This window comes from Cherax quadricarinatus, chromosome 6 (assembly GCF_038502225.1).
Source record: "Cherax quadricarinatus isolate ZL_2023a chromosome 6, ASM3850222v1, whole genome shotgun sequence".
Taxonomy (NCBI): Eukaryota; Metazoa; Arthropoda; class Malacostraca; order Decapoda; family Parastacidae; genus Cherax; species Cherax quadricarinatus.
Genome location: NC_091297.1, coordinates 15,161,968 through 15,187,273, shown reverse-complemented (window position 1 = coordinate 15,187,273; position 25,306 = coordinate 15,161,968). Strand labels below are relative to the sequence as shown.

The 25,306-nt window shown below is 41.1% G+C and overlaps 1 protein-coding gene across 1 annotated transcript in view; it reads right to left on the bottom strand.

Annotated features, from left to right (window-relative positions):
• Nucleotides 1-12,970: 12,970 nt before the first annotated feature.
• LOC128694134 (glutamate receptor-like) overlaps nt 12,971-25,306 on the bottom strand; it is a 48,018-nt gene continuing 35,682 nt past the window's right edge. The window contains exons 6-8 of the mRNA XM_070105297.1: nt 15,690-15,814; nt 14,666-14,852; nt 12,971-13,223 (exon numbers count right to left, since the gene is read on the bottom strand). Coding sequence (XP_069961398.1) covers nt 13,002-13,223; nt 14,666-14,852; nt 15,690-15,814 — 534 coding nt within the window. The 3' untranslated portion in view covers nt 12,971-13,001. The remainder of the gene's footprint in view (nt 13,224-14,665; nt 14,853-15,689; nt 15,815-25,306) is intronic.

The window sequence follows — 25,306 nt, the reverse complement described above, 5'->3', positions numbered from 1 at the left end:
TGAAGCAAGATTGAAAATTAAGCATGAAACTATACCGGTTTTGAAAAAACTGGAGGTAATTGAGATGCTGAAAAGTGGTACACATGTCATGGAGAAGGCACAAGTGTTTGGTGCTAGAGAATCAATGATTTGTTCAATTTGAGCCAGTGAGGCAAAGACAAAGGCTTGTGCAATGAGCAGTCCTCAATGTGACACACTGAAAAGTATGAAGAATAGGTCATTACAGTTTATTAAAACAAAGTTTACTAAATTTATGGATTGAAAAACAAAGAAAGAAAAGTTTCACTTGATGCCCATATCAGGAAAAAATCCTTATCATACTAGATAAGAGCGTGTGAGAAGTAAGGACAGCTAGAAAAGGAATGCATATTTAGTTCTGGATGGTAGAATGCACTGTGGGTTGCATAATATAAAGTTCAGTGACAAGAGTGTCTGCTGACCATACTACTGCAGAAAAGTTTCCAACTGAGCTAGCTAGCATTATCTCTGAGGGTGTCTACAAACCTGAGGTGTTTAATGCTGGTGAGATAGGTTTATTTTGGAAGACGATGCCTTCTAGAACATCAGCAAACAAGAGATAACTCCTGGATTAAACCATATCAACTTATTTCTTTGCAGTAATGTACCTAGAAATGTAAGGCCTTCCCTGGGAAGTTTGAATAGCTCATGTTTACTTTTCCCTCCATGTCCACTTCAACCTTGCACTCATTCTTTCTTTAACACGTAGAATCTTATTTTCGTATTGCATTATATACTGCTATTTCTAAATAATCTGATGGTGTCAGATATGCAGCTGCTTTTCTTTAAATAATAATCCAAGATTATTTACTAGAATTGGTCAGTATCTTCACTGCAGAGTTATATGCCATTCTCACTGCTATAATACACATTATGACCTTGTCTGCCTCATCATCTAAATTTCTGGATAACATTGCAAGCTATTTAGAAATTTGAATCCCTCATCCCATCATCCTTTGTATACATCATTGGGTAGGTCACATTTCTAGTAAATACAAAGAAGTTTTTTGCTTGGTCTGTGGACATGCCAGTGTTCAGAGTAATGAACAAGCAGACTCAGCTGCTCAGTCAGCTATTAGTGATCTCCCGCTTTCCTGCATGGCTGTGCCTTTCTCGAACTATTTTTTGATGCTCTCTCAACTCGTCAACTGCTGGCACTGACATTGGTTCAAGTTGGACCACAACAAATTATTCTGTATTAAGCCATGTTTAAGGTTCTGGCCCTTTTCTTCCCACTGTTGTCAGGTTTGAAAGACTGTGCTCTCATGTTTACTTCTTGGACACGCGCAACTCGCTGAAGGATGACACATGGAGAAACATCCAGAACTGCTCTGCAAGGACTGTCAGGTTTACTTTCAGTCCAACATATCTTAATTGATTGTTCTGTTTATCAGCAGGCACACAGGATTCATTTCCAATCTCCACACTGCCCCAGAATGCTGGAACTGACCTTGCTGAAAGCTCTGCCCTTCATGCAGATTCACTAAAATACCGTACTAATTTCAATTAAATTTTACACTTGCCCTAACCCCCCACCTCCACTAACTCCTACCGCAGCACATCCCTACCCTCACTCCTAACCTTTGCACCTTCCTACTTTTGCCCATTCCCCCCTGCAGCACTTTGTGACCCTTGCAGGTTTAGCATTTATATTGATTATATTATTCTTATTATCATTATCACTGTGTGAAATGAAGGTGCTTGAAACAAAGCAAGAAAGACAGGGTTGCATGGACTGCATCTTCAGGGATAGACAGAAATCATTTGATACATTTCCACACCAGAGATTAGTCCAGAAATTTGAGAAACAGACAGGGTTAAAAGGCAGTGTACTCCAGTGGGTCAAGGGGCACTTGAATGCCAGAAGGCAGATAACAACAGTAAATGATGAGACAGAATAGGAGAAAGTAATGAGTGGGGTTCTGCAAGGATTAGTATTAGAACTGCTGCTGTTTCTAATATACATAAGCATCCACAAGAGGGAAGTGAATCTTGTGTCACTATGTACTTAGGATGTAAAATTAATGAGAAGAATATGAACAGGAGAGAACATTGATAAACTCTAAGAGACACCTCAGCAGACTGGAGATATGGTCAAACAAGTAGAGAGAGGAGCTACAAATATAAGATAGCAAAAAAGACCTGAAGGTAAATATAACACCAAGCATATTGCCAGCATAACACATCTCATAATGTCGGTGGCATATACATTATTAGCAAACCTCAGAACAGCATTCAGGAACTTGAACAGAGAATCCTTTAGAACATAATATACAATATAAGGTAAGGAAATCATGAGTATGTGTTCCCAGCATGGAGCCTACACCTTGTTAAGAATGTGCAGAAGCTTGAAAAAGTCAGAGGTTTGCAACCACTCTGGTACCAGAATCAAGAGCAATGCACTATGAGGAGAGGTTGACCGAAGCAAACCAGATGACTTTAGTGGAGAGAAAGGTGAGACATGAGAGGAAACCAGTAGAAGCTAAAGGCACAGATGAGTCATAGGGATGTAAGGGACTATTTCTTTAGTCTTAGGGTAATTGAACTGTGGAATAACTTGGATAAGGAAGTAGTGGAAGCAGACAGGGCACACAGCTTCAAAAATAGATAAGATAAAGGCTAAAAGACAAGAAATCAGCAGTTGCAGTTGAAGTAGTCTAGATGGCAGGGTAAACACAATGAGTACTACTCTTATGAAGAGTGCTTTTCTCTCACACTTGAAGGTGTTGTATACTTTATAATTTATATCTAAACTTTCTTCTTTCAACAAACCAGCCGCATCCCACCGAGGCAGGGTGGCCCAAAATGATAAACGAAAGTTTCTCCTCTTACATTTAGTAATATATACAGGAGAAGGGGTTACTAGCCCCTTGCTCCCAGCATTTTAGTCGCCTCTTACAACACGCATGGCTTAGGGAGGAAGAATTCTGTTCCACTTCCCCATGGAGATAAGAGGAAATAAACAAGAAGAAGAAAGAAAATAGAAGAATACCCAGAGGGGTGTGTGTATATATATGCTTGTACATGTATGTGTAGTGTGACCTAAGTGTAAGTAGAAGTAGCAAGACGTACCTGAAATCTTGCATGTTTATGAGACAGAAAAAAGACACAGCAATCCTACCATCATGTACAACAATTACAGGTTTCTGTTTTACACTCACTTGGCAGGACAGTAGTACCTCCCTGGGCGGTTGCTGTCTACCAACCTACTACCTAGGTCCCAAATTTTGTAATACTGTGCACACCAAGTGTTAAGACCCATTCTATACCGACCAGGCATCTCAGGCCAATCATGCCAAATTTGGAGACAGGAAAAATAAAACGTTGATCTACGTTTGGAGCACTAGCAGTAAGAACATAGATCTACGTTTGGAAAGTTAATGGGTTTAAGCTGCATTTTATACCCTCCAGAACCTGACCCTGGGGGAGCTGATGCACTCATCTTCACCTTCATTCTACCCTCGTTTTATCTAAACTAGGCTGTGGTGACTACCAATGTTCTTAAGCTTCCCACATTACTCTTTCTGAACTTGATTCTATTCGTCATCACAGGTTACATTTGTGTCACGGGGCTTTCCAGTCTTCCCCAGTTGAGAGCCTCTGTGCAGAAGCAAACATCCCTTCTTTGCAAGATTAGTGCAATGCCCAGTGTCTCCTTAATTTGTTCTCATAACCTTCACTATTCTTCCGCATATAGGACGGTAACAGATGTTATTAAGGCTTCTTTGTTTAATTGTTCACTCTCATTTATTACACCCTTCTGTATTTGCTCTCTTTTGGCTTCCCTTAACCCATAAACGGTCCAAACGTATATATACGTTTTTTCAACTTTTGATAGTATGTAAAAAAAAGTAGATCTTTTTTTTAGATCTGCTTGGACCATTTACGGGTTAATTTACCTCCCCTTTTCATTTACCCTGCATCTTACTTTTTTCTTCCTTCTTGGGAAGTCCTGAAGATTCATGTTTGCTCTTCCCTGCTTCCAAGTTCAAAAGCTCACTTGTCTGCTATAACTTAACTGTCACTTAACTCTATAAATTAACTCTCACTTCCATTGTCATGCTGTTGCTGAGTACACTAATGGCTCTTAGTCCCTTGATGGTGTTGGATATGTAGTAGTTTTTCCTGACAAATTCATCAAAGGTGATGTATTAGGCTTGGCCAGTGTTTTCTCAGCAGTGTTATATGCACATTGCATCAATGTTTACCTTATAATTCATAATTGTCAGACTCTTGCAGTGCATTATAGGCTAACCAGAAATTAGACTTCCCACATCCTATTGACCTTTGTATGTATTCAGCTTTGGTCATGCCACATTTCTAGCAGATGCAGAGATGTCAGTTTTTTCTTGGTCTCAGGACACATCATTGCCCAGGGTAACAAACAAGCAGACTCGGCTCCTCAGTCTGCTGTTCAAGACCTCCCAGTTTCCTGCAGAGGTATTCCTTACTCAGACTATTTTTCAGTTAAGTTAGGTAAGGTTTGTCAGGAAACAGAACAAGTATTTCCTGACTCGTGTTTTAGTCATATGATGACCCGCCGTTGGAGCTTTTGGTCATTTAACCAAGGCCTTACATTGGCTTACCAGTCCACCCCTTTAAAAATTGTGGTCATAGTTATAACCATTCAATATTTTTCACTGATCTCTCAAACTCTGTAACCAATGGCAACAACATCGGTCAGAAGTGGTCCTCAACAAATGCTTTCTGTCCAATCATGTTTAGGTTTCTGGTCATCTTTAAACCAATTTCATATTTAAGAGAAATCACTCTCCTGTCTATGTATCGACCACACGAGCCTCACTCACTGATATCTCTTGGGAAAAACGATTAACACCACTGTGTGAAGACTGTTGAGTTGCAGTGTCAGTTCAACATGTCTTATTAGATTGTCCTGCCTATAAACACACATGCAGAATTCACTCCTTTCATCTCCACTTCCCCAACACATGAACTTTTACTGACCTCCTTGCTGAAAGTTCTACCTATGATGCAGACCTTTGACTTTTTATCAGAAACTTCATATACTTTTCCTCTTGCACTCTTCCCTAAACCCACTAGCCCCTGCCCTTGCACACTCCTACCATTCACTCTTTCATCATTTTTGCCCATTCCTCCTTTCCTTCATTCCTCCCTGCAGTGCTGTATGACCCTTTCATGATTAGCACATAATTTGATTATATTATTGTTGTTTAAGTGGGGTTAGTTTTTTTTAGCTTTTATTTATGTTGTGCAAAGATTGACAATAGTGAGGAGTGGAAATATAAACATAACCCCTGCTCAGTTTTTCTTAATAAATATTCCAAAATGCGTATTATTCAACATAAATTGTGTGTAAAGGTGTTTGAATTGTAGAAAATTTAGAATACAGCCTCTCCTCACTTAGTGACATACTTGTTTACCGATGATTCGGACTTACGACGGGCTCTCTGACCAGTATGCATACCTAAATAATGTATGTTAGAGCTGATTTTCTCTATTCTGTTTATTACAATATACAGTATACTACTGTATAAACATTTAAAAATATACTAAACTTGTTATATATGGTGCAAGGGTGACATTAAAGCAACCCACTACCATTATAGTATGCTCCTCAATTAGCAACGAATTCGTCTCCCGACGCAGTATTAGAAACAGAACTCCGTCGTTAAATGACGAAAGGCTGTACTGTAAAAAGCACTCACACACTCCTCTTTTATTTGGATAAAAATATAAATTTCAGATACATTTCTAAATTTATTATACATACTGTAATTCTTACTCACACACAAAAAAAGTATTAAATTAATAGATCATTCTGATTTAAAAAAAAAAATCTGAAATAGAGCTTTCCATTTGGAAATTAACACACACTCTTCAGAAAATTCAGAATTTTGGATAAAATTTCAAATTCATATTGTTTTATTTTTTAATTTTGGGTAATTTTTTACTAATAAAGATTCAGGGAGTTAAAAGTACATAGCTTCGTATTGCATTCTGATAACCATTTACCTTATCTAACCAAAAAATATATAAATTTAAATAAAACAAAGACTCACAGTGTAAATTTTACATAATATGTATTTTATCAAATGCTTCCTTATAAATGAATTGCTGGCAGATAGTGTCGCACACATCATGGACTTAGCAAAAATAAGTAAACTTGGGTACTGTAATTATTTGAATTAAAAATAATTTGTTTGATTTTGAATGTAATAATAAACATAGGTTATTGTTCTGTCATATTTGATGAAAACATTTACTCCTTTCAGCAGCTACACGCAGTGCCTTATATAAATTAACACCAGAGAAACTTTAGTATTGTATGTATACAATACTGTACAGTGGAACCTCGGTATACGACCAGCTCAGTACTTGAACAAAGCTCAGCACTCGACCTGCCAGAACCTCACTGTAAACTAATTTGTGTTTCTTCGCTTTTTTTTTTTTTTTTTTTGTATAAATAAGTCACCATGGGGGCCTACGACAATTAGTGATAACAGCCAACCAAACAGAAAATTGGTTGGGAAGAAATTGTTCAATGCTCAAATGGAGCGGCACTTGAACAGCCTTCTGGAATGAATGAAGGTCGTATACTGAGGTTCCATTGTATATGCAATATACATGTATATTTTTTGTATATTTTAAAATTTGCAATTTGAGAGTATGGAAAGGAACCTCATGATTAATGAATTTTTAATGATTCAACATTCTCAGCAACACTTGCATTTTCAATATGTGCAAGGGCAATATTTTTCTGTGATAAGACATGATAATTATTTGTATAGATTTAAAAATTATGAAGTTGTCACTGGTATAAAATACCCTATCTCAGTCACAGATCTAAGGATTATATGATTGTTATACTCATATGTCTCATTTATATGTATACCTAGATAAGATATGTAAATCCAGATATTTTGATTAATTATATTCAACTTGTGAATCTTTGTAATTTAGAAATCTATCATGTATTGAAACTAATTAATGCTTAAATAGAAATAAAATGACATTCTTTCATCAGGGTATTATAATTCTTCTTATATAAACAAAGTACTGTAAATATTAGATGTGTTTCAGTCACTGAGAGATCTGAGAAAGGCATTTCCCAAATCCCAGAATCCTTGCTCTCTCAACCTTGACCTCAGTGCCTCACTTTGGGATGATAGAAATATCTTCAAAAATTCTAATTTTCTTGTGTATGGGATAGGCTATCCTGAGAGATGGCAGTTCTCAAGCAATACTAACTCCAGCGATGCTGGAATGAAACCTCTGAAGATAACTCTAGCTGATGGAACCTTGCTGGAATACTTGACGGTGTCCTCATGTCCCTACTGAAGTCTCCCGTGTCTGGCTAACACATTTCAACACCTTGTATGAGCCCCTTCCTGCATGATCAAATATGACAAGGGAAACAGCTTTGTTCCCATTGTGTAACTATCGTGTAGAATAGGATAGCAGCACAATGCTGGTGTATCCAGTTTTGTTTAATAATAAAAAAAATGCAAAAGATGACACAAAGTAGCATAAATTTCTAATGCAGTTAAATTTTTTTTAACACATTGGTCGTCCCCTGCCTTGGTAGTACACCTAGTGTGATTTTAATGAATTTTGAAAATCTGGCCAAAAATCAGGGAAGAGAAGAAAGAGAAAGGGAAAAGGAAAGAGAAGAAGAAAAACTTTATAAAACTGGGTTGCTTAAATGTGCGTGGATGTAGTGCGGATGACAAGAAACAGATGATTGCTGATGTTATGAATGAAAAGAAGTTGGATGTCCTGGCCCTAAGCGAAACAAAGCTGAAGGGGGTAGGAGAGTTTCAGTGGGGGGAAATAAATGGGATTAAATCTGGAGTATCTGAGAGAGTTAGAGCAAAGGAAGGGGTAGCAGTAATGTTAAATGATCAGTTATGGAAGGAGAAAAGAGAATATGAATGTGTAAATTCAAGAATTATGTGGATTAAAGTAAAGGTTGGATGCGAGAAGTGGGTCATAATAAGCGTGTATGCACCTGGAGAAGAGAGGAATGCAGAGGAGAGAGAGAGATTTTGGGAGATGTTAAGTGAATGTATAGGAGCCTTTGAACCAAGTGAGAGAGTAATTGTGGTAGGGGACTTGAATGCTAAAGTAGGAGAAACTTTTAGAGAGGGTGTGGTAGGTAAGTTTGGGGTGCCAGGTGTAAATGATAATGGGAGCCCTTTGATTGAACTTTGTATAGAAAGGGGTTTAGTTATAGGTAATACATATTTTAAGAAAAAGAGGATAAATAAGTATACACGATATGATGTAGGGCGAAATGACAGTAGTTTGTTGGATTATGTATTGGTAGATAAAAGACTGTTGAGTAGACTTCAGGATGTACATGTTTATAGAGGGGCCACAGATATATCAGATCACTTTCTAGTTGTAGCTATACTGAGAGTAAAAGGTAGATGGGATACAAGGAGAATAGAAGCATCAGGGAAGAGAGAGGTGAAGGTTTATAAACTAAAAGAGGAGGCAGTTAGGGTAAGATATAAACAGCTATTGGAGGATAGATGGGCTAATGAGAGCATAGGCAATGGGGTCGAAGAGGTATGGGGTAGGTTTAAAAATGTAGTGTTAGAGTGTTCAGCAGAAGTTTGTGGTTACAGGAAAGTGGGTGCAGGAGGGAAGAGGAGCGATTGGTGGAATGATGATGTAAAGAGAGTAGTAAGGGAGAAAAAGTTAGCATATGAGAAGTTTTTACAAAGTAGAAGTGATGCAAGGAGGGAAGAGTATATGGAGAAAAAGAGAGAAGTTAAGAGAGTGGTGAAGCAATGTAAAAAGAGAGCAAATGAGAGAGTGGGTGAGATGTTATCAACAAATTTTGTTGAAAATAAGAAAAAGTTTTGGAGTGAGATTAACAAGTTAAGAAAGCCTAGAGAACAAATGGATTTGTCAGTTAAAAATAGGAGAGGAGAGTTATTAAATGGAGAGTTAGAGGTATTGGGAAGATGGAAGGAATATTTTGAGGAATTGTTAAATGTTGATGAAGATAGGGAAGCTGTGATTTCGTGTATAGGGCAAGGAGGAATAACATCTTGTAGGAGTGAGGAAGAGCCAGTTGTGAGTGTGGGGGAAGTTCGTGAGGCAGTAGGTAAAATGAAAGGGGGTAAGGCAGCCGGGATTGATGGGATAAAGATAGAAATGTTAAAAGCAGGTGGGGATATAGTTTTGGAGTGGTTGGTGCAATTATTTAATAAATGTATGGAAGAGGGTAAGGTACCTAGGGATTGGCAGAGAGCATGCATAGTTCCTTTGTATAAAGGCAAAGGGGATAAAAGAGAGTGCAAAAATTATAGGGGGATAAGTCTGTTGAGTGTACCTGGTAAAGTGTATGGTAGAGTTATAATTGAAAGAATTAAGAGTAAGACGGAGAATAGGATAGCAGATGAACAAGGAGGCTTTAGGAAAGGTAGGGGGTGTGTGGACCAGGTGTTTACAGTGAAACATATAAGTGAACAGTATTTAGATAAGGCTAAAGAGGTCTTTGTGGCATTTATGGATTTGGAAAAGGCGTATGACAGGGTGGATAGGGGGGCAATGTGGCAGATGTTGCAAGTGTATGGTGTAGGAGGTAGGTTACTGAAAGCAGTGAAGAGTTTTTACGAGGATAGTGAGGCTCAAGTTAGAGTATGTAGGAAAGAGGGAAATTTTTTCCCAGTAAAAGTAGGCCTTAGACAAGGATGTGTGATGTCACCGTGGTTGTTTAATATATTTATAGACGGGGTTGTAAGAGAAGTAAATGCGAGGGTTTTGGCAAGAGGCGTGGAGTTAAAAGATAAAGAATCACACACAAAGTGGGAGTTGTCACAGCTGCTCTTTGCTGATGACACTGTGCTCTTGGGAGATTCTGAAGAGAAGTTGCAGAGATTGGTGGATGAATTTGGTAGGGTGTGCAAAAGAAGAAAATTAAAGGTGAATACAGGAAAGAGTAAGGTTATGAGGATAACAAAAAGATTAGGTGATGAAAGATTGAATATCAGATTGGAGGGAGAGAGTATGGAGGAGGTGAACGTATTCAGATATTTGGGAGTGGACGTGTCGGCGGATGGGTCTATGAAAGATGAGGTGAATCATAGAATTGATGAGGGAAAAAGAGTGAGTGGTGCACTTAGGAGTCTGTGGAAACAAAGAACTTTGTCCTTGGAGGCAAAGAGGGGAATGTATGAGAGTATAGTTTTACCAACGCTCTTATATGGGTGTGAAGCGTGGGTGATGAATGTTGCAGCGAGGAGAAGGCTGGAGGCAGTGGAGATGTCATGTCTGAGGGCAATGTGTGGTGTGAATATAATGCAGAGAATTCGTAGTTTGGAAGTTAGGAGGAGGTGCGGGATTACCAAAACTGTTGTCCAGAGGGCTGAGGAAGGGTTGTTGAGGTGGTTCGGACATGTAGAGAGAATGGAGCGAAACAGAATGACTTCAAGAGTGTATCAGTCTGTAGTGGAAGGAAGGCGGGGTAGGGGTCGGCCTAGGTAGGGTTGGAGGGAGGGGGTAAAGGAGGTTTTGTGTGCGAGGGGCTTGGACTTCCAGCAGGCATGCGTGAGCGTGTTTGATAGGAGTGAATGGAGACAAATGGTTTTTAATACTTGACGTGCTGTTGGAGTGTGAGCAAAGTAACATTTATGAAGGGATTCAGGGAAACCGGCAGGCCGGACTTGAGTCCTGGAGATGGGAAGTACAGTGCCTGCACTCTGAAGGAGGGGTGTTAATGTTGCAGTTTAAAAACTGTAGTGTAAAGCACCCTTCTGGCAAGACAGTGATGGAGTGAATGATGGTGAAAGTTTTTCTTTTTCGGGCCACCCTGCCTTGGTGGGAATCGGCCGGTGTGATAATAAAAATGATAATATTGATTTATGTGCGAGGAATGAAAGGTACTTCTGTGCATGATGCCTTGTTTCAAGGACTACCACAGACTGCAGCAGTTCTAGAAACATGTCTAGTGGTTGTACATATGTAAATATATAATAGAACATTAATAATATACAACATTTGTGCATGTTTATTGTTGTAAACAATACTGGTAAACAATGTTATAATAACTTTAGTGCAGTTATTGTGTTCAGTACATTGAGTGTATATATATACATTGTTGGTCTCACAGGCCACAAATGTTACTAGAAAAAGAAAAAAATTTGATAAAAGAAAAAAAGTATAAAAAACGTAAAATAAAGAAATGCGATTTTGCGGAAGCTAATGTTGCCGCCACCCGGTCATTTTGGGTCAACTTTCCACCTCTATATCTCGGTAAGTACTGGTCAGAATTTTTTTTTTTGTTTTATTACCTTCACAAAATTATTATCTTTATACATTAGGTTAGGTCATAGGTTCGGGTAGGTTAGGTTACATTACATTACATTAGGGTAGGGTAGGTGAGGTTAGGTTAGGTCTGGCTGGGTTAGGATAGGTTAGGTTAAGGTAGTTTAGGTTAGGTAAGGTTGGGTTTGGTTAGGTTAGGTTAGGTGAAGTTAGGTTAGGTCAGGTCAGGTTATGGTTAGGTTAAGTTAGGTTTGGTTGGGTTAGGGTAGGTTAGGTTTGGCTAAGTTAGGTTAGGCTTAGGTTTGGTTAGGTTAGGCTTAGGTTAGGTTAAGTTTGGTTAGGTTAGGTTATGTAAAGTTAGGTTTGGTTAGGTTAGGTTTGGTTAAGTTATGTTAGGTTTAGTTGGTTTGGTTGGGTTATGTTACAGTTAGGGAAGGTCAAATCAGGTAAGGTTAGGTTATTTTAGGTCAGGTCAGGTTAGCTTAGCTTAGGTTAGTTTTGGTTTGGTTAGGTTAGGTTACCAGTGTTGAAAAGTCTGAAGGCGATCAACAGAGACTTTTCCAAGTTATTGCACAGAAACCAAAATTAGGAAGGGCTCTATGAAACAGAAGGAAGGCCACCTTCCTCTCCCAGTAGTTCCATAAACCTTCTCCCTGACCACATTTCAGCGACTGCAGAAATAAATCAGAAGCCGATCAGAAGAGGCATTCTTGATTTATAGACGATAATTTTTTAGGAGGGGTGTTAATGTTGCAGTTTAAAAACTGTAGTGTAAAGCACCCTTCTGGCAAGACAGTGATGGAGTGAATGATGGTGAAAGTTTTTCTTTTTCGGGCCACCCTGCCTTGGTGGGAATCGGCCGGTGTGATAATAAAAAAAAAAAAATAAAAAATTTTTTAGGAAGACGAGTAAAGGAATTCTATCAACCACTTTAAGGTAGCTCTTCATGGATACCTAATAAGTCAACAATTTCAGTCAAATATCATACAAGGTGAGGGTAGCAGGTTAGGTTAGGTAAGGTTAGTCAGGAAACAGGACAAGTGTTTTCTGACGCAGGTCAGCAGGGAAAGCGAAAGCACTTTAGCTATGACGATATGCTGAAAATGGTATAAAATACCGGCGAGTTGAAGATTACGATATGTGTGCAACAGTGAAAGGCCAAAACTATGTATTACAGTGCTCCTGATATTGATTCCTTTATTCATATATCTAACAGAAACACATCGTGTACAATGCACTCACTGTAGTAGAGGATAGTTTATGCAAAGTAGAGGATTTCAACGACATCTTTTTCTTTTATTCACATTGATGTGCTTGTGTGTGATGGTGATGAGTGTTGACCACCATCTCCACTAGTAGCACCACCGCTGCCACACCCACACCCACACACAGCACCATGAACACTCCCTGCAACACACAGTGTCTTGGATCACTGCTCTACAATGCAAAACCAACTCTGAGTTGATAATCCTTCATGTAAATAAGTGGAGTTCGGTTATGTGAATGTTTAGCAGGAAGGTAAGTAGGTCTGATCATGTGGTCCCTGAGCCACATAGAAAAGATTGAAACTATGATAAGACATTAAGGGATCTCATGATGTTATTGTTAACTTAAAATATATTTAATGACAGTATATTTAATTTTACACAGTGGGCCGATGAGCGAATGAAAGGTCTCCGTTAAATGACTTAACTCTACTGAGTGAATCATCACATGACTAGTACTCATGTCATGAGAATCGTGTCACTCTCGTGACGAACAAACACAGAGTGAGGGACTCGGCAGCGAACCTGAAGGTGCTCTAGGGTAATAGCTTGGACTCTTTCTGCAGGAGCTGCAGTGTCAGGGTAGAGGTGAAGGTGGGTGGGTGTTGGGCCTCGCTTCTCCTGTAGCACCTCCCGGAAGAATCTCTCTACCAGTCCTCCCTCACGCAGCCGCAGGATAACCTGTAATCACAGAGCTAGAATATAAGAATGGAGGAACACCGCAGCAAGCCTACTTGCCCATACCAGGCACGTCTTTATAAAAAACACCCATTCCCACCCACGTATTTGTCCAACCTTTTCCCAAAGCTGCCCAAGAATTTCCTTCAGTGCCTGAGGTGCTAATCAGCCCCCCAACCCTTTTCACTCATATTTACATTATCTCTTTTTTAAGCTACCCAACTACCTTAACACTTCTCAAGTATCTGCAGGCACTAAGCGTCATATATTTTATAATATATCATGGAAGTGGCTGTTGTCTACTGAACCTTATCCTCAACGTTGGTTTTAGTCGACTTGCTAATCCTGTTCACTAGTCATAACTAGTAATTGAATCTCTTTTCTACCTGAGTAAGACATGTGCAACAGACACTTATGCAACATATGGGAATCTTTATTAAAGAAACGTTTTGCCACACAGTGGCTTCACTACTGCATCTTCTACCTCTGTATTTAACTGAAGAAACCTTTTGTGTGCGAAACATTTCAACAATATGAATACCGAACTGTTGCACATGTGATAAATGGTTTTGAAAACCGACAAGTTGAAGATTGAGACACTTATGCAGCATATGGAATCTTTATTGAAGAAACGTTTTGCCACACAGTGACTTCATCAATCCAATACAAAGCAGAAAGGTGTTAGGAGAGGAGGAGTTTGAGGTAATCAGTCCCTCAGCCTGGAATCGATGTGTTCAGTCCATCACTCTTGTAGAAAGTACAGCATATAGACGGAGAAGTGGCTCACCTGACAACAGTATACTGTAGTCAGGCGAGTCGAAGCAGGAGGCAGGATCACAGTGTAACCATCAATTAGTGTAACTCCTCCTCTCCTTACATCTTTCTACTTTGTATTGGATTGATGAAGTCACTGTTTCTTCAATAAAGATTCCCATATGGCATAAGTGTCTCAATTTTCAACTTGTCGGTTTTCAAAACCATTTATCACATGTGCAACAGTTCGATATTCATATTGTTGAAATGTTTCGCACACAAAAGGCTTCTTCAGTCAAATACAGAGGTAGAAGATGCAGTAGTGAAATAAAAATGATCGTTCAAGACCATGAAGCTGCACTCTTCTCCAGGGCGAGGGACTGACCACCTCAAATACTTTTTCTGCAAGGTTGATGCACTGATTACATTATATTTATTTCACTATTACACCTATTAACTCTGTCTGTATTTGACTGAAGAAGCCTTCCATTTGCGAAACGTTTCATCAGTAAAGATACCCAACTGTTGTACATGTGTCTTACTCTTCAAGAGACCTGGTCAATAAATGAGACACATGCCCAACACTTAGATATCTTTATTCTGGTAACATTTCCAGAATAAAGATTCCCAAATGTTGCACAAGTGTCTCATCGATTTGTCGGTTTTGTGAACCATTTATTCACACAAAAGACCTGGTCAACGGAGGGCTTGAGCGGGGAGTTTCTCTTGAGCATAATGCCGACACCGAAGGGATTGATGCACTCTTCCAACATGAGCCTGACAGAAGGCTGACCCACACTGTTGGTGAGGTAGGTTTTCTTCAGGTACTCGAGGTGCTGCAGGTTCTCCAGTAGGACACCTTTCCTCGACAGTACCTCCCTGCATCCAAATATTATCTCTTCAGTCGCATTTACCACACTGTATGCGTAGATATGATTGTAAAACTAACATCGCTGCCAAACACACTCGCTCACTCTAACTGGCCTTCTCGCTGAAAGTCCCCACCTTTGATGCAGAATCTTTCTTGGACATTTGTTTTTAACTCAGCAAATTGTTTTACACCTACTGTAAATTAAATTTTACCCTTGCACTGATTGTTCCTTCATTAAACCCTACCTCTGTACATTTCTACCCACTTACACTCCAACCCTTGTACACCCCTACCCTTGTACACCCCTACCCTTGTACACCCCTACCCTTGTACACCCCTACCCTTGTATACTCCTACCCTTGTATACTCCTACCCTTGTATACTCCTACCCTTGTACACCCCTACCCTTGTACACCCCTACCCTTGTACAACCCTACCCTTGTACACCCCTACCCTTGTACACCCCTACCCTTGTACACCCCTACCCTTGTACACCCCTACCCTTGTACACCCCTACCCTTGTATACTCCTACCCTTGTATACTCCTACCGATGTATACTCCTACCCTAGCAGAATATTTGATTACATTATTTTTATTACTATTATTATTATTATTATTGTTATTAGCATTATTCTAATATGAATATTTTGCATAATATGTAGCCTAGCCACAGTGAATGACATATACTAAGTGATTTCGTTATCTCTCAGTTACATTATCAAGGAGGAGTAAAGACAAATAATGATATTTTCTTTACTGTTTCTTGAGAATGTGACTAAGAGATGACGAGACGGGAGAAGCGAGTGGGAGGCAGTGTAATGTTGGACATACAGCCAGTACTCACTGAAGGAACTTGGTGACGTTGTGGAAGTGTAGGAAGTAGCGTGAGAGGGCGCGGACGTCGGGGTTGGCTGAACCCTGGAAGATACCTGACCAGAAGTCACTGTATCCGCCCACCTGAAGCTCACTCTGTTGTCACAGACAATACTTGGTAGGGAGTCTACATAGTGTGTATAGTCACCTATATGTGGATGCAGGGGTCGATTCACAGCTCCTGACCCCCTCCTCTTCGCTGGTCGCTACTAGGTCCACTCTCTCCCCTTTACATGAACTTTATCGAACCTCTTCTTAAAGCTATGTATGGATCCTGCCTCTGCTACATCACTCTCCAGACCGTTCCACTTCCTGACAACTCTATGACTGAAGAAATACTTCCTAATATTCCTGTGATTTATCTGCATTTTCAACTTTCAGTTGTAACCCCTTATTGCTGTATCCCATCTCTGAAACAGTCTGTCGCTATCCACCTTGTTAAATTCTCTCAGTATCTTATATGTCGTTATCATGTCCCCCTGTCTCTCCTGTCCTCCAGCGTCGTCACCTATATGTAGTTGCAGGGGTCGATTCACAGTTCCTGGCCCCCGCCTCTCCATTGGTCGCTACTAGGTCCACTCTCCCTGCTCTAAGAGTGCGTGAGTGCCCACCATATGTTGTGTATGTGGGAGTGCGTGTATTTGTGCCATGTAAGATTTATTGCTATGTTGGTGTGGGTGGGTCAGGAGGTGGCGTATCTGGGAAAGTTGGTGTGGGTGGGTCAGGAGGTGGCGTGTCTGGGAAAGTTGGTGTGGGTGGGTCAGGAGGTGGCGTGTCTGGGAAAGTTGGTGTGGGTGGGTCAGGAGGTGGCGTGTCCGGGAAAGTGTGTGCTGCTTGACATTTATTGGGAATATCACACATGTATTTTCTTCTCGCGGACCAGACATGAAACAACAATCTTGTTATCAGATGAAGTATTTTATTAAAGGTGTCTATAATAAACATTGACAGACCACTTAAATGTTGTTTGTGAGAACGTGAATATGAAGACACATAATAATAATAATAATTATTATTATTATCATTATTATTATTATAACTTTTATTTGAACATGATACATAGTTGTGCAAGGGATTATAGTGGTTGGGTGTACATACCAAAAGCCCCTTGTATGCAGAGCATTATGGACAGGCTTAAAATTAACTTAAGATTAACTAAGCACTGATATATTCAGCGGTAAAAATAAAAGTAAACAAATTACAACATGAAGTACAAATGAGTATTTTAAACAAGAAAATTTGAACATTTCAATTAGGAAGCATTATAGTTGAACAAATTTGTAGCATAACAATGTATAATATAACAAAATGGTCAATTTACTAAATGTAGTCATACAATTTATTAATCCGATCAAATCAAATAAAATCAATGATTTGTAGTGCAGAAACAGGTAATATAGTCATTAGATGAGTGTGCATTCAAGAGAATGGAGAAGAATGGAGTATTTTATTAGGTAATGTAATTAAAAAAAAACATAATTTGATAGGGTCACAGGTTATACATTCATGAGATACAGTTATTCAGTATTTATCTAGTTGTGGTTGAGTAAGTGGTTTTTAAGAAGTCTTGAATTGATAAACAGTACAGTCGACCCTCAACTAACGGTGGCATTAAGTCTCTTGTAACGGCAATTTCGTATAGCAGCGCTTTTTGCTGTAGAAAAAATGCCTTAACCAACGGCGAAAATCTTAACCAACAACATTTGTCCGGAACGTGCCGATGTGCCCGGAGTGCGGCCTGAGCGGGCCCAGCCACTCCAAGAGTCAGTGTGCCATTGTTTACAAGCTGTTGCGGTTGGTTTCCACGTGTGCCTCCCATATATTTTGGATTATTCCACTATTTCTAGTGCTTGTAACTGCTAAATAAGCCACCATGGATCTCAAGAAAGCTAGTGTCAAGCCTGTGTTAAAAAGGGTGAGAATTACGATGGAAATGAAGGAGATCACTGAAAAATATGGGAGTGGAGTGCATATGGCTGAGTTGGAAAGGCAATACAACAAATCACATTCAACCATCAGTACTATCTTGGTGAACAGACAGGCAGTCAAGGAAGCTGTTGTTGCGAAAGGTTCAAGTATGTTTACAAAATGGAGACCACAAATACAGTGGACCCTCGACCAACGATGGCATCGATTAACAATAAATCCGACTAGCGATACATTTTAACGCAAAAATTTTGCCTCGACTAGCGCTAAAAAACTCGACCAATACTATTCGTTCCGTCTGAGACGCGTCCACTTCTGGCCAGTGTTTACAAGCCAGCCAGCCACCGCAGTCACTTCCAAGCATACAATCAGAACATTTCATATTATCACAGCCTTTTTAGTGAATGTACCTGCAAAATAAGTCACCTTGGACCCCAAGAAAGCTTCTAGTGCCAACCCTACAGCAAAAAGGGTGAGAATTACTTTGGATGTGAAGAAAGAGATCATTGCTAAGTATGAAAGTGGAGTGCGTGTCTCCGAGCTGGCCAGGTTGTACACAAAACCCCAGTCAACCATCGCTACTATTGTGGCCAAGAAAACGGCAATCAAGGAAGCTGTTCTTGCCAAAGGTGCAACTATGTTTTCGAAACTGAGATCGCAAGTGATAGAAGATGTTGAGAGACTGTTACTGGTGTGGATAAACGAAAAACAGATAGCAGGAGATAGCATCTCTCAAGCGATCATATGTGAAAAGGCTAGGAAGTTGCATGAGGATTTAATTAGAAAAATGCCAGCAACTAGTGGTGATGTGAGTGAATTTAAGGCCAGCAAAGGTTGGTTTAAGAGATTTAAGAATCGTAGTGGCATACATAGTGTGATAAGGCATGGTGAGGCTGCCAGTTTGGACCAAAAAGCAGCTGAAAAATATGTGCAGGTGTTGAGAAATGGTATTACCAGCTAAGCTTATACATTTTGTATAGGGAAAACTTAACTTAGAAAGACAGCTCATCGCCTGCACAGCCGCCCCTGCAGACGAGGTCTTGAGAAGCTGTCGAAGTCATTCCTCAACGGGCTGAAATGAGTTATAATTTGTAAGATTATAAATTACCCCTAGGGGGTGTTATGTCAGCATATTTCATTCACTGATTGCTGACAAATTACGTACTTGTTTGGACTCAAAAGTCTGCACCTTACTGCCGACTATAGGTTGATTACAAACTCCTTGCGACTCAAGAACTGCGCAGTCCCCCGTACTACAAGAAATTCGTAACCTACCTTGCTCTTGTAGCGTGAGCTATGGTGTTTTTCACACCTTCGACAGATATCGGTGACCTGATAGAAGCTGAAGTGTCCTTGGATGTCCACGTCTTCCATAGTCTAGGAATACGCACACTGGTACACTATGTTCCACAAGATTTGTCTTTATTGTTCACAATCTTATCACTAAAGAAGCTGATCACACTTCTCTTAAGTGTTTATTGTGTTTTATGAGATACTTTGTTCACACTAATGCACAGATCAGTGTTCTTTGTTGGTTATCCTGGCGTCAGTGTCACTCTCAGTAGAGTCAAAAGTAATCTGTAGATGCCACAGCGCCCCACGCCGTCACTGCCCCCAGCACAAAGGAAAAGCTGACCTAGTACTTTTTGCTTCCTTGCCGCTTCCTCCATGAAGCAAAGCAGAATGTTTGTTTCTTGCTGTCTTAAGCATAGATAACAATGTACACTATCTTTACCATGGTAATAAAGTGGGAGTAGGATTTTCCTTAATTGTCCTGTTAAGGTAAGAGATGAACTGTCTTTTATTAAGCTACACTTTGCAACACAGGGCCGCAAGGAGCATTGACTCACGTTGCATACTGGTACTGCATCTGGGATCAATTACTGCTGTAGCAGTAAACAAGATGCTTGCCCCTTCTGAGAGGGCTGGGCCCCTCAGGGCTGAAAGGGGCTGAAGGGGGCTGATACCCCCCTCCTGGAGAAAATTTCTCCACACAGGAATTCAAGGAGTACATAGACAGTGAAGAATTGAAACCTGAACAAGTGTTTAATTGTGACACTGACAATATTGTGAAACACTTTAGGAATGTCATAAAGGAACGGGAGGTACAGGCCTCTATGGACAGATATGTTGTGCGACAGAGGTCCAGTGACTCTCAAGCTGGTCCTAGTGGCATTAAAAGAAGAAGGGAAGTAACCCCAAAAAAGGACTTGCCACCTCAAGTCCTAATGGAAGGGGATTCCCCTTCTAAACACTAACACCATCAACACTCTCCCCTCCTCCCATCCCATCAATCATCACCAGATCTTCAATAAAAGTAAGTGTCATGTAACTGTGCATGTCTTCTAAAGTTTGTGTGTATTAAAATTAATATTTCATGTGATCAGTCTTGGGCCCGTTGTTGTTTATAATATATATCAATGATCTTGATGAGGGAATTACTAGTGATATGAGCAAATTCGCCGATGACACAAAGATAGATAGGATAATTGATTCAAACGTAGATGTTATGGAACTTCAGGAGGATTTAAACAAACTCTATTCTTGGTCAGAAAAGTGGCAGATGCAGTTCAATGTAGATAAATGCAAGGTTCTGAAGCTTGGGAGTGCCCATAACCCTAGTACTTATAAGTTAAATGATGTAGAACTTAGCCATACAGATTGCGAAAAGGACTTGGGGGTTATGGTGAGCAGCAACCTTAAACCAAGACAGCAATGCCTAAGCGTACGTAATAAGGCAAATAGATTACTGGGATTTATATCAAGAAGTGTAAGCAACAGAAGTCCAGAGGTCATACTGCAGCTTTATACATCATTAGTAAGGTCTCACCTAGATTATGCAGCTCAGTTCTGGTCTCCGTATTACAAAATGGACATAAATTCGTTAGAAAACATTCAGCGTAGGATGACTAAATTAATACATAGCATTAGAAATCTTCCTTATGAAGAAAGATTGAAGACTCTTAAGTTACATTCACTTGTTAGACGAAGAATGAGGGGAGACCTGATCGAAGTGTATAAGTGGAAGATAGGTATTAATAAAGGGGATATTAATAAGGTCTTGAGGATGTCTCTCCAAGAGAGAACCCGCAGTAATGGATTTAAATTAGATAAGTTTAGATTTAGAAAGGACATAGGAAAGTATTGGTTTGGAAATAGAGTAGTTGATGAGTGGAACAGTCTACCTAGTTGGGTTATTGAGGCTGGGACTTTGGGTAGTTTCAAATCTAGGTTGGATAAGTACATGAGTGGGAGAGGTTGGATTTGAGTGGGACTTTCACATCAGAGCTTATTTCTTGGGTGGCATTGAAAATTGGGTTGGGCAAATGTTTTGTTAGTGGGATGAATTGTAAAGGACCTGCCTAGTATGGGCCAGCAGGCCTCCTGCAGTGTTCCTCCTTTCTTATGTTCTTATGTTTTTTCAATACTTTTGGGTGTCTTGCACGGATTAATTTGATTTCCATTATTTCTTATGGGGAAAATTAACTCGACTAACGATAATTTTGATTAACAATGAGCTCTCAGGAACGGATTAATATCGCTGGTCGAGGGTCCACTGTAGTTGAAGAGGTAGAGAGACTGTTTTTGGTATGGATAAACAAAAAACAATTATCAGATGATAGTGTTTCTCTGTCTATAATTTGTGAAAAGGCAAAGGAAGTTACATGATGATCCCACTAAGAAAATGCCTCAAAATAGTGCTGCTGATGATGAATTTAAGGCCAGCAAAGGCTGGTTTGAGAGATTTAAGATTCATAGTGGCATATACAGTGTGGTAAGGCATGGTGAGGCAGCCAGTTCAGACAAAAATGAAGCTGAAAAATATGTGCAGGACTTTAAGGAATACATAGAGACTGAAAACTTGAAACCTGAACAAGTGTTTAATTGTGATGAAACAGGTCTGTTATGGAAGAAAATGTCAAACAGGACCTACATTACTCAGGAGGAAAAAGCACTCCCAGGACATAAGCCTATGAAAGACAGGCTGACATTAATGTTGTGTAGTAATGCTAGTGGTGATTGCAAAGTGAAGCCTTTATTGGTGTATCACTCTGAAACTCCCAGAGTGTTCAGGAAAAACAATATCGTCAAGGGTAATTTGTTTGTTCTGTGGAGATCAAACAGTAAAGCATGGGTCACTAGGGTATTTTTCTTGGACTGGTTTTATGGTGTGTTTGGCCCCACTGTGAAAAATTACCTCCAGGAAAAGAAATTGCCACTCAAGTGCCTCCTGGTAATGGACAATGCTCCTGCTCATCATCACAACTTGCAAGAGGAAATTGCAGGGGAGTTTGGTTTCGTTAAGGTGAAGTTTTTGCTTCCTAATACAACTCCTCTCCTCCAGCCCATGGACCAGCAGGTCATTTCAAACTTCAAAAAACTCTACACAAAAGCAGTGTTTCAAAAGTGCTTTGAAGTGACCTCAGACACTCATTTGACCCTAAGAGAGTTTTGGAAAGATCACTTCAATATCCTCAGTTGTGTAAACCTTATAGGTAAGGCTTGGGAGGGCGTGACTAAGAGGACCTTGAACTCTGCTTGGAGGAAACTGTGGCCAGAATGTGTAGAACAGAGGGATGTTGAAGGGTTTGGGGCTAACCCTCAGGAGGCTATGACAGTAGTGGAAGCTACTGTGTCATTAGGGAAGCCCTTGGGGTTGGAGGTTTGTGACGAGGATGTGGAAGAGTTCGTGCAGAATGACGAGGAAGAACTAACCACTGCAGACCTGCAGGAGCAACAGCAACAGATCACATCTCAGGAATGTTCTTCAGAGCAGGATGAAGAGAGATGGAGGAAGATGACTTCACCAAGGATTAGGGAAATGTGTTCACTGTTTACAAAGGTGCAAGCATTTATCGAAGAATTTCATCCTGTCACCAAAGTTGCAAGCTGCATCCTCTTCAAGGGGGGCTCCTTGGCGTGGTGAAGAGGCTCTTGGTCTGAGGAATTAGACCTGTCGGTCTCCTTCCTCAGACCGAACCTAATTACCCCCCAATCCCCCGTTCCCTATCCCATCCTCCCCTTTTTCCTTTCCTCCTCCTCCTCCTCCCCACCCCTCCCTTTTGCCCTTCCTTTTTGGCCTTTGGTTTTTTTTTTTTTATTTTTTTTTTCTTTCTTTTTTTTTTTTGTTTTTTCCACAGGCACGCTAGTTCCTAGGTAGGGGAAAGGGTACCGGGGTCCATCCCATTCTGTTGAGGTTCTTGGCGGTGGCGTAGTTTGCCGTGGAATCTGGATTGCCTGGGGATGTCCCGATCCCTCTCTGGTATCCCGGAGGGTGGCTTTGGGTGTCTCTCGGGCGACGGGTGTATCTCTGGAAGCCACCTTTCAGATTCCGGGGGTGGTGGCTGAAGGAGGTATGCTTTGTGGCGGATTTCTGGCCGCCCTCTCTTTTGTCCACCGAGGTAGCTCGGCAGATGTGAGGTTGCTATCCCGGATTGCCGGTTTACTGGCATGATGGGTAGGGTATGGCACGGGTTCCATGCTGCATCTGCGCTACTTGCGGTGCTGAGGTCCTCTTGGGCGCGGAGGGAGATTTCTGGCCCTTTCATTCCTCCTAGGAACTATCCCTCCCCGGTCCCCCCTTTTTTTATTCTTTTTTTTTATTTTTATTTTCTTTTCTTTCTTTTTTTTCTTAAAACAAAAAGAAAGAAGTAACCTAACCATGGCAGCCCTAGTCCATGAACCTGCTACCCCCGGGCCCCTTCTTGATACCGCACCCCGTTCTGACCCCGCCTCGTCTTTGGACCACTCTTCGGACACTCCTCATGCTTCTGTACCTCTTGCCAGTGCTGTTTCCTCACCCGCTTCAGGTACTGAGGCCTCGACTGACTCCTTCGATTTATCTGACCTTCACTCTCCTCTGACTATGCTTCCGGCCTCTCCCTCTACGGTGCGGCAATTTTCGAATCGCCGACCCATTCCACGTCGGACCAACTCTGGTCCCACGCCTAAACGCCAACGACAATTACCTGCTGATGATACTTCTCCACCTTCTCGTTCTTCTCAGAAAAGATCGACACGTCCTTCACTACCTTTCCACACTCAGTTTCAGACTGCACAATGGACTAAATTCTTCACTTTACGACCGACTTCCTCAACTGCCTATCTTTCTGACCACAGTATTGGCAAGGCACTCCTACGCCATGTTGGTAAAGATATTTCTTTTCATGCTCTTAAGAGCGGTACGCGCATCATCACCATACAGAATGCTACCCAGGCTCATGAGCTTTCTCGTCTTTCCCATATCGATACTGTTCCTGTCACTATTGAAAAACATCATTCCCTCAATTCTTGTAGTGGTACCGTCATTCTGCCCCATACCATAGTTCAACAAAATTTCCAGACATGTGGCACTGACATTCTTGAACAGCTGGAACTCCAAGATCTCCCAATCCTCAAGGTAGACACTTACGTTCTTCCTGCCCGTGGGCGGAGAATATACCCTAGCAATGTGGCTCATTTAACTTTCGACAGCCGTGAACTCCCATCCTCAGTTTATGTAGCAGGACATCGGTTACAAGTTCGAAAGGTGATCCTTACACCGCAACAGTGTAGAAATTGCTGGCGATTTGGCCATCCAGCGAAATATTGCAGATCTATCGCCGAATGCCCAGTCTGTGGTGCCGATGACCATTCTAATACGTCTTGCAATCGACCTCCCTCTTGCCTTAATTGTCATGAGGCTCACCCTTCGTACTCTCACCGTTGTCAAGTCTACTTAAACGAGCGGGAAATCCGTTACCTCAAAGAGGCAGACCCTTATGCCATGGCAGTTTCTCATCTCCGCCTCCAAGGGAGACTACCTCGTGTTTCTTATTCCCATGTTTCAAAATGTCCCCCCACTTCTGGTATCCCATCTTCTGCACCCACCTCTGTGGTTACCTCTCCCATAGTCACTCCTGTATCTAATTCTTTTGCTGTCCTCGGCTCAGACGTCCCTACTTCAACGCCTCAGTCTGATCTCGCTTCTTCGTGTTCTCTCTCACAAGCCTCAGTAGCGACGAGATCTCGTATGACACCTCCTCCCAATCGTCCCTCTACTTCTCAAAAGTCAAAAAAAGGTCCGTTAACACCTCCTACCCATCTTCCACCTCCTCATTTTACCTTCCCTGTCTCTGTACCTGGTTCTCCCCCTCTCACTGGCTCTGTTACAAGTGTAGAGGTTCACCCTCCTCCTCGTACTGTACCTTCCTCCCCTGTTCCCTCCCAAGTTTCTTCCTCTTCTGCCACCTCCCAGGTTTCTGCCTCTTCTGTCCCCTTCCACGCTTCTCCAGTTCCCTCCACCCTTTCGCCCCTCCCCCACCTTGGTAGAGTCCAATACAGTTCCAATCTTTACTCATCCTCCCCCTACCATTTCCAATATTGTCTCTGAATATATTACAGAGACCAAACCATCAATGGACACTGATCCACCCTCCACTCCTTCTCTCTCCTCTGCTCCATCTGCGCAACTCCTTTCTTTACAGCGCACCGTTCCTTCACTGGTTGAATGTTTTCCACTGCCTTCGCATGTGGACTTTTCTAACCCCTCTAGTCCGTAGGAACCCTTACCTGTGGATTTCAGGTATCTTTATCATTGCCAGTCATGGCCTATTTACAGTGGAATATACGCGGCCTCAGGGGTAATCGGGGTGAGCTTCAGATGTTACTCTCCCAGTTTTC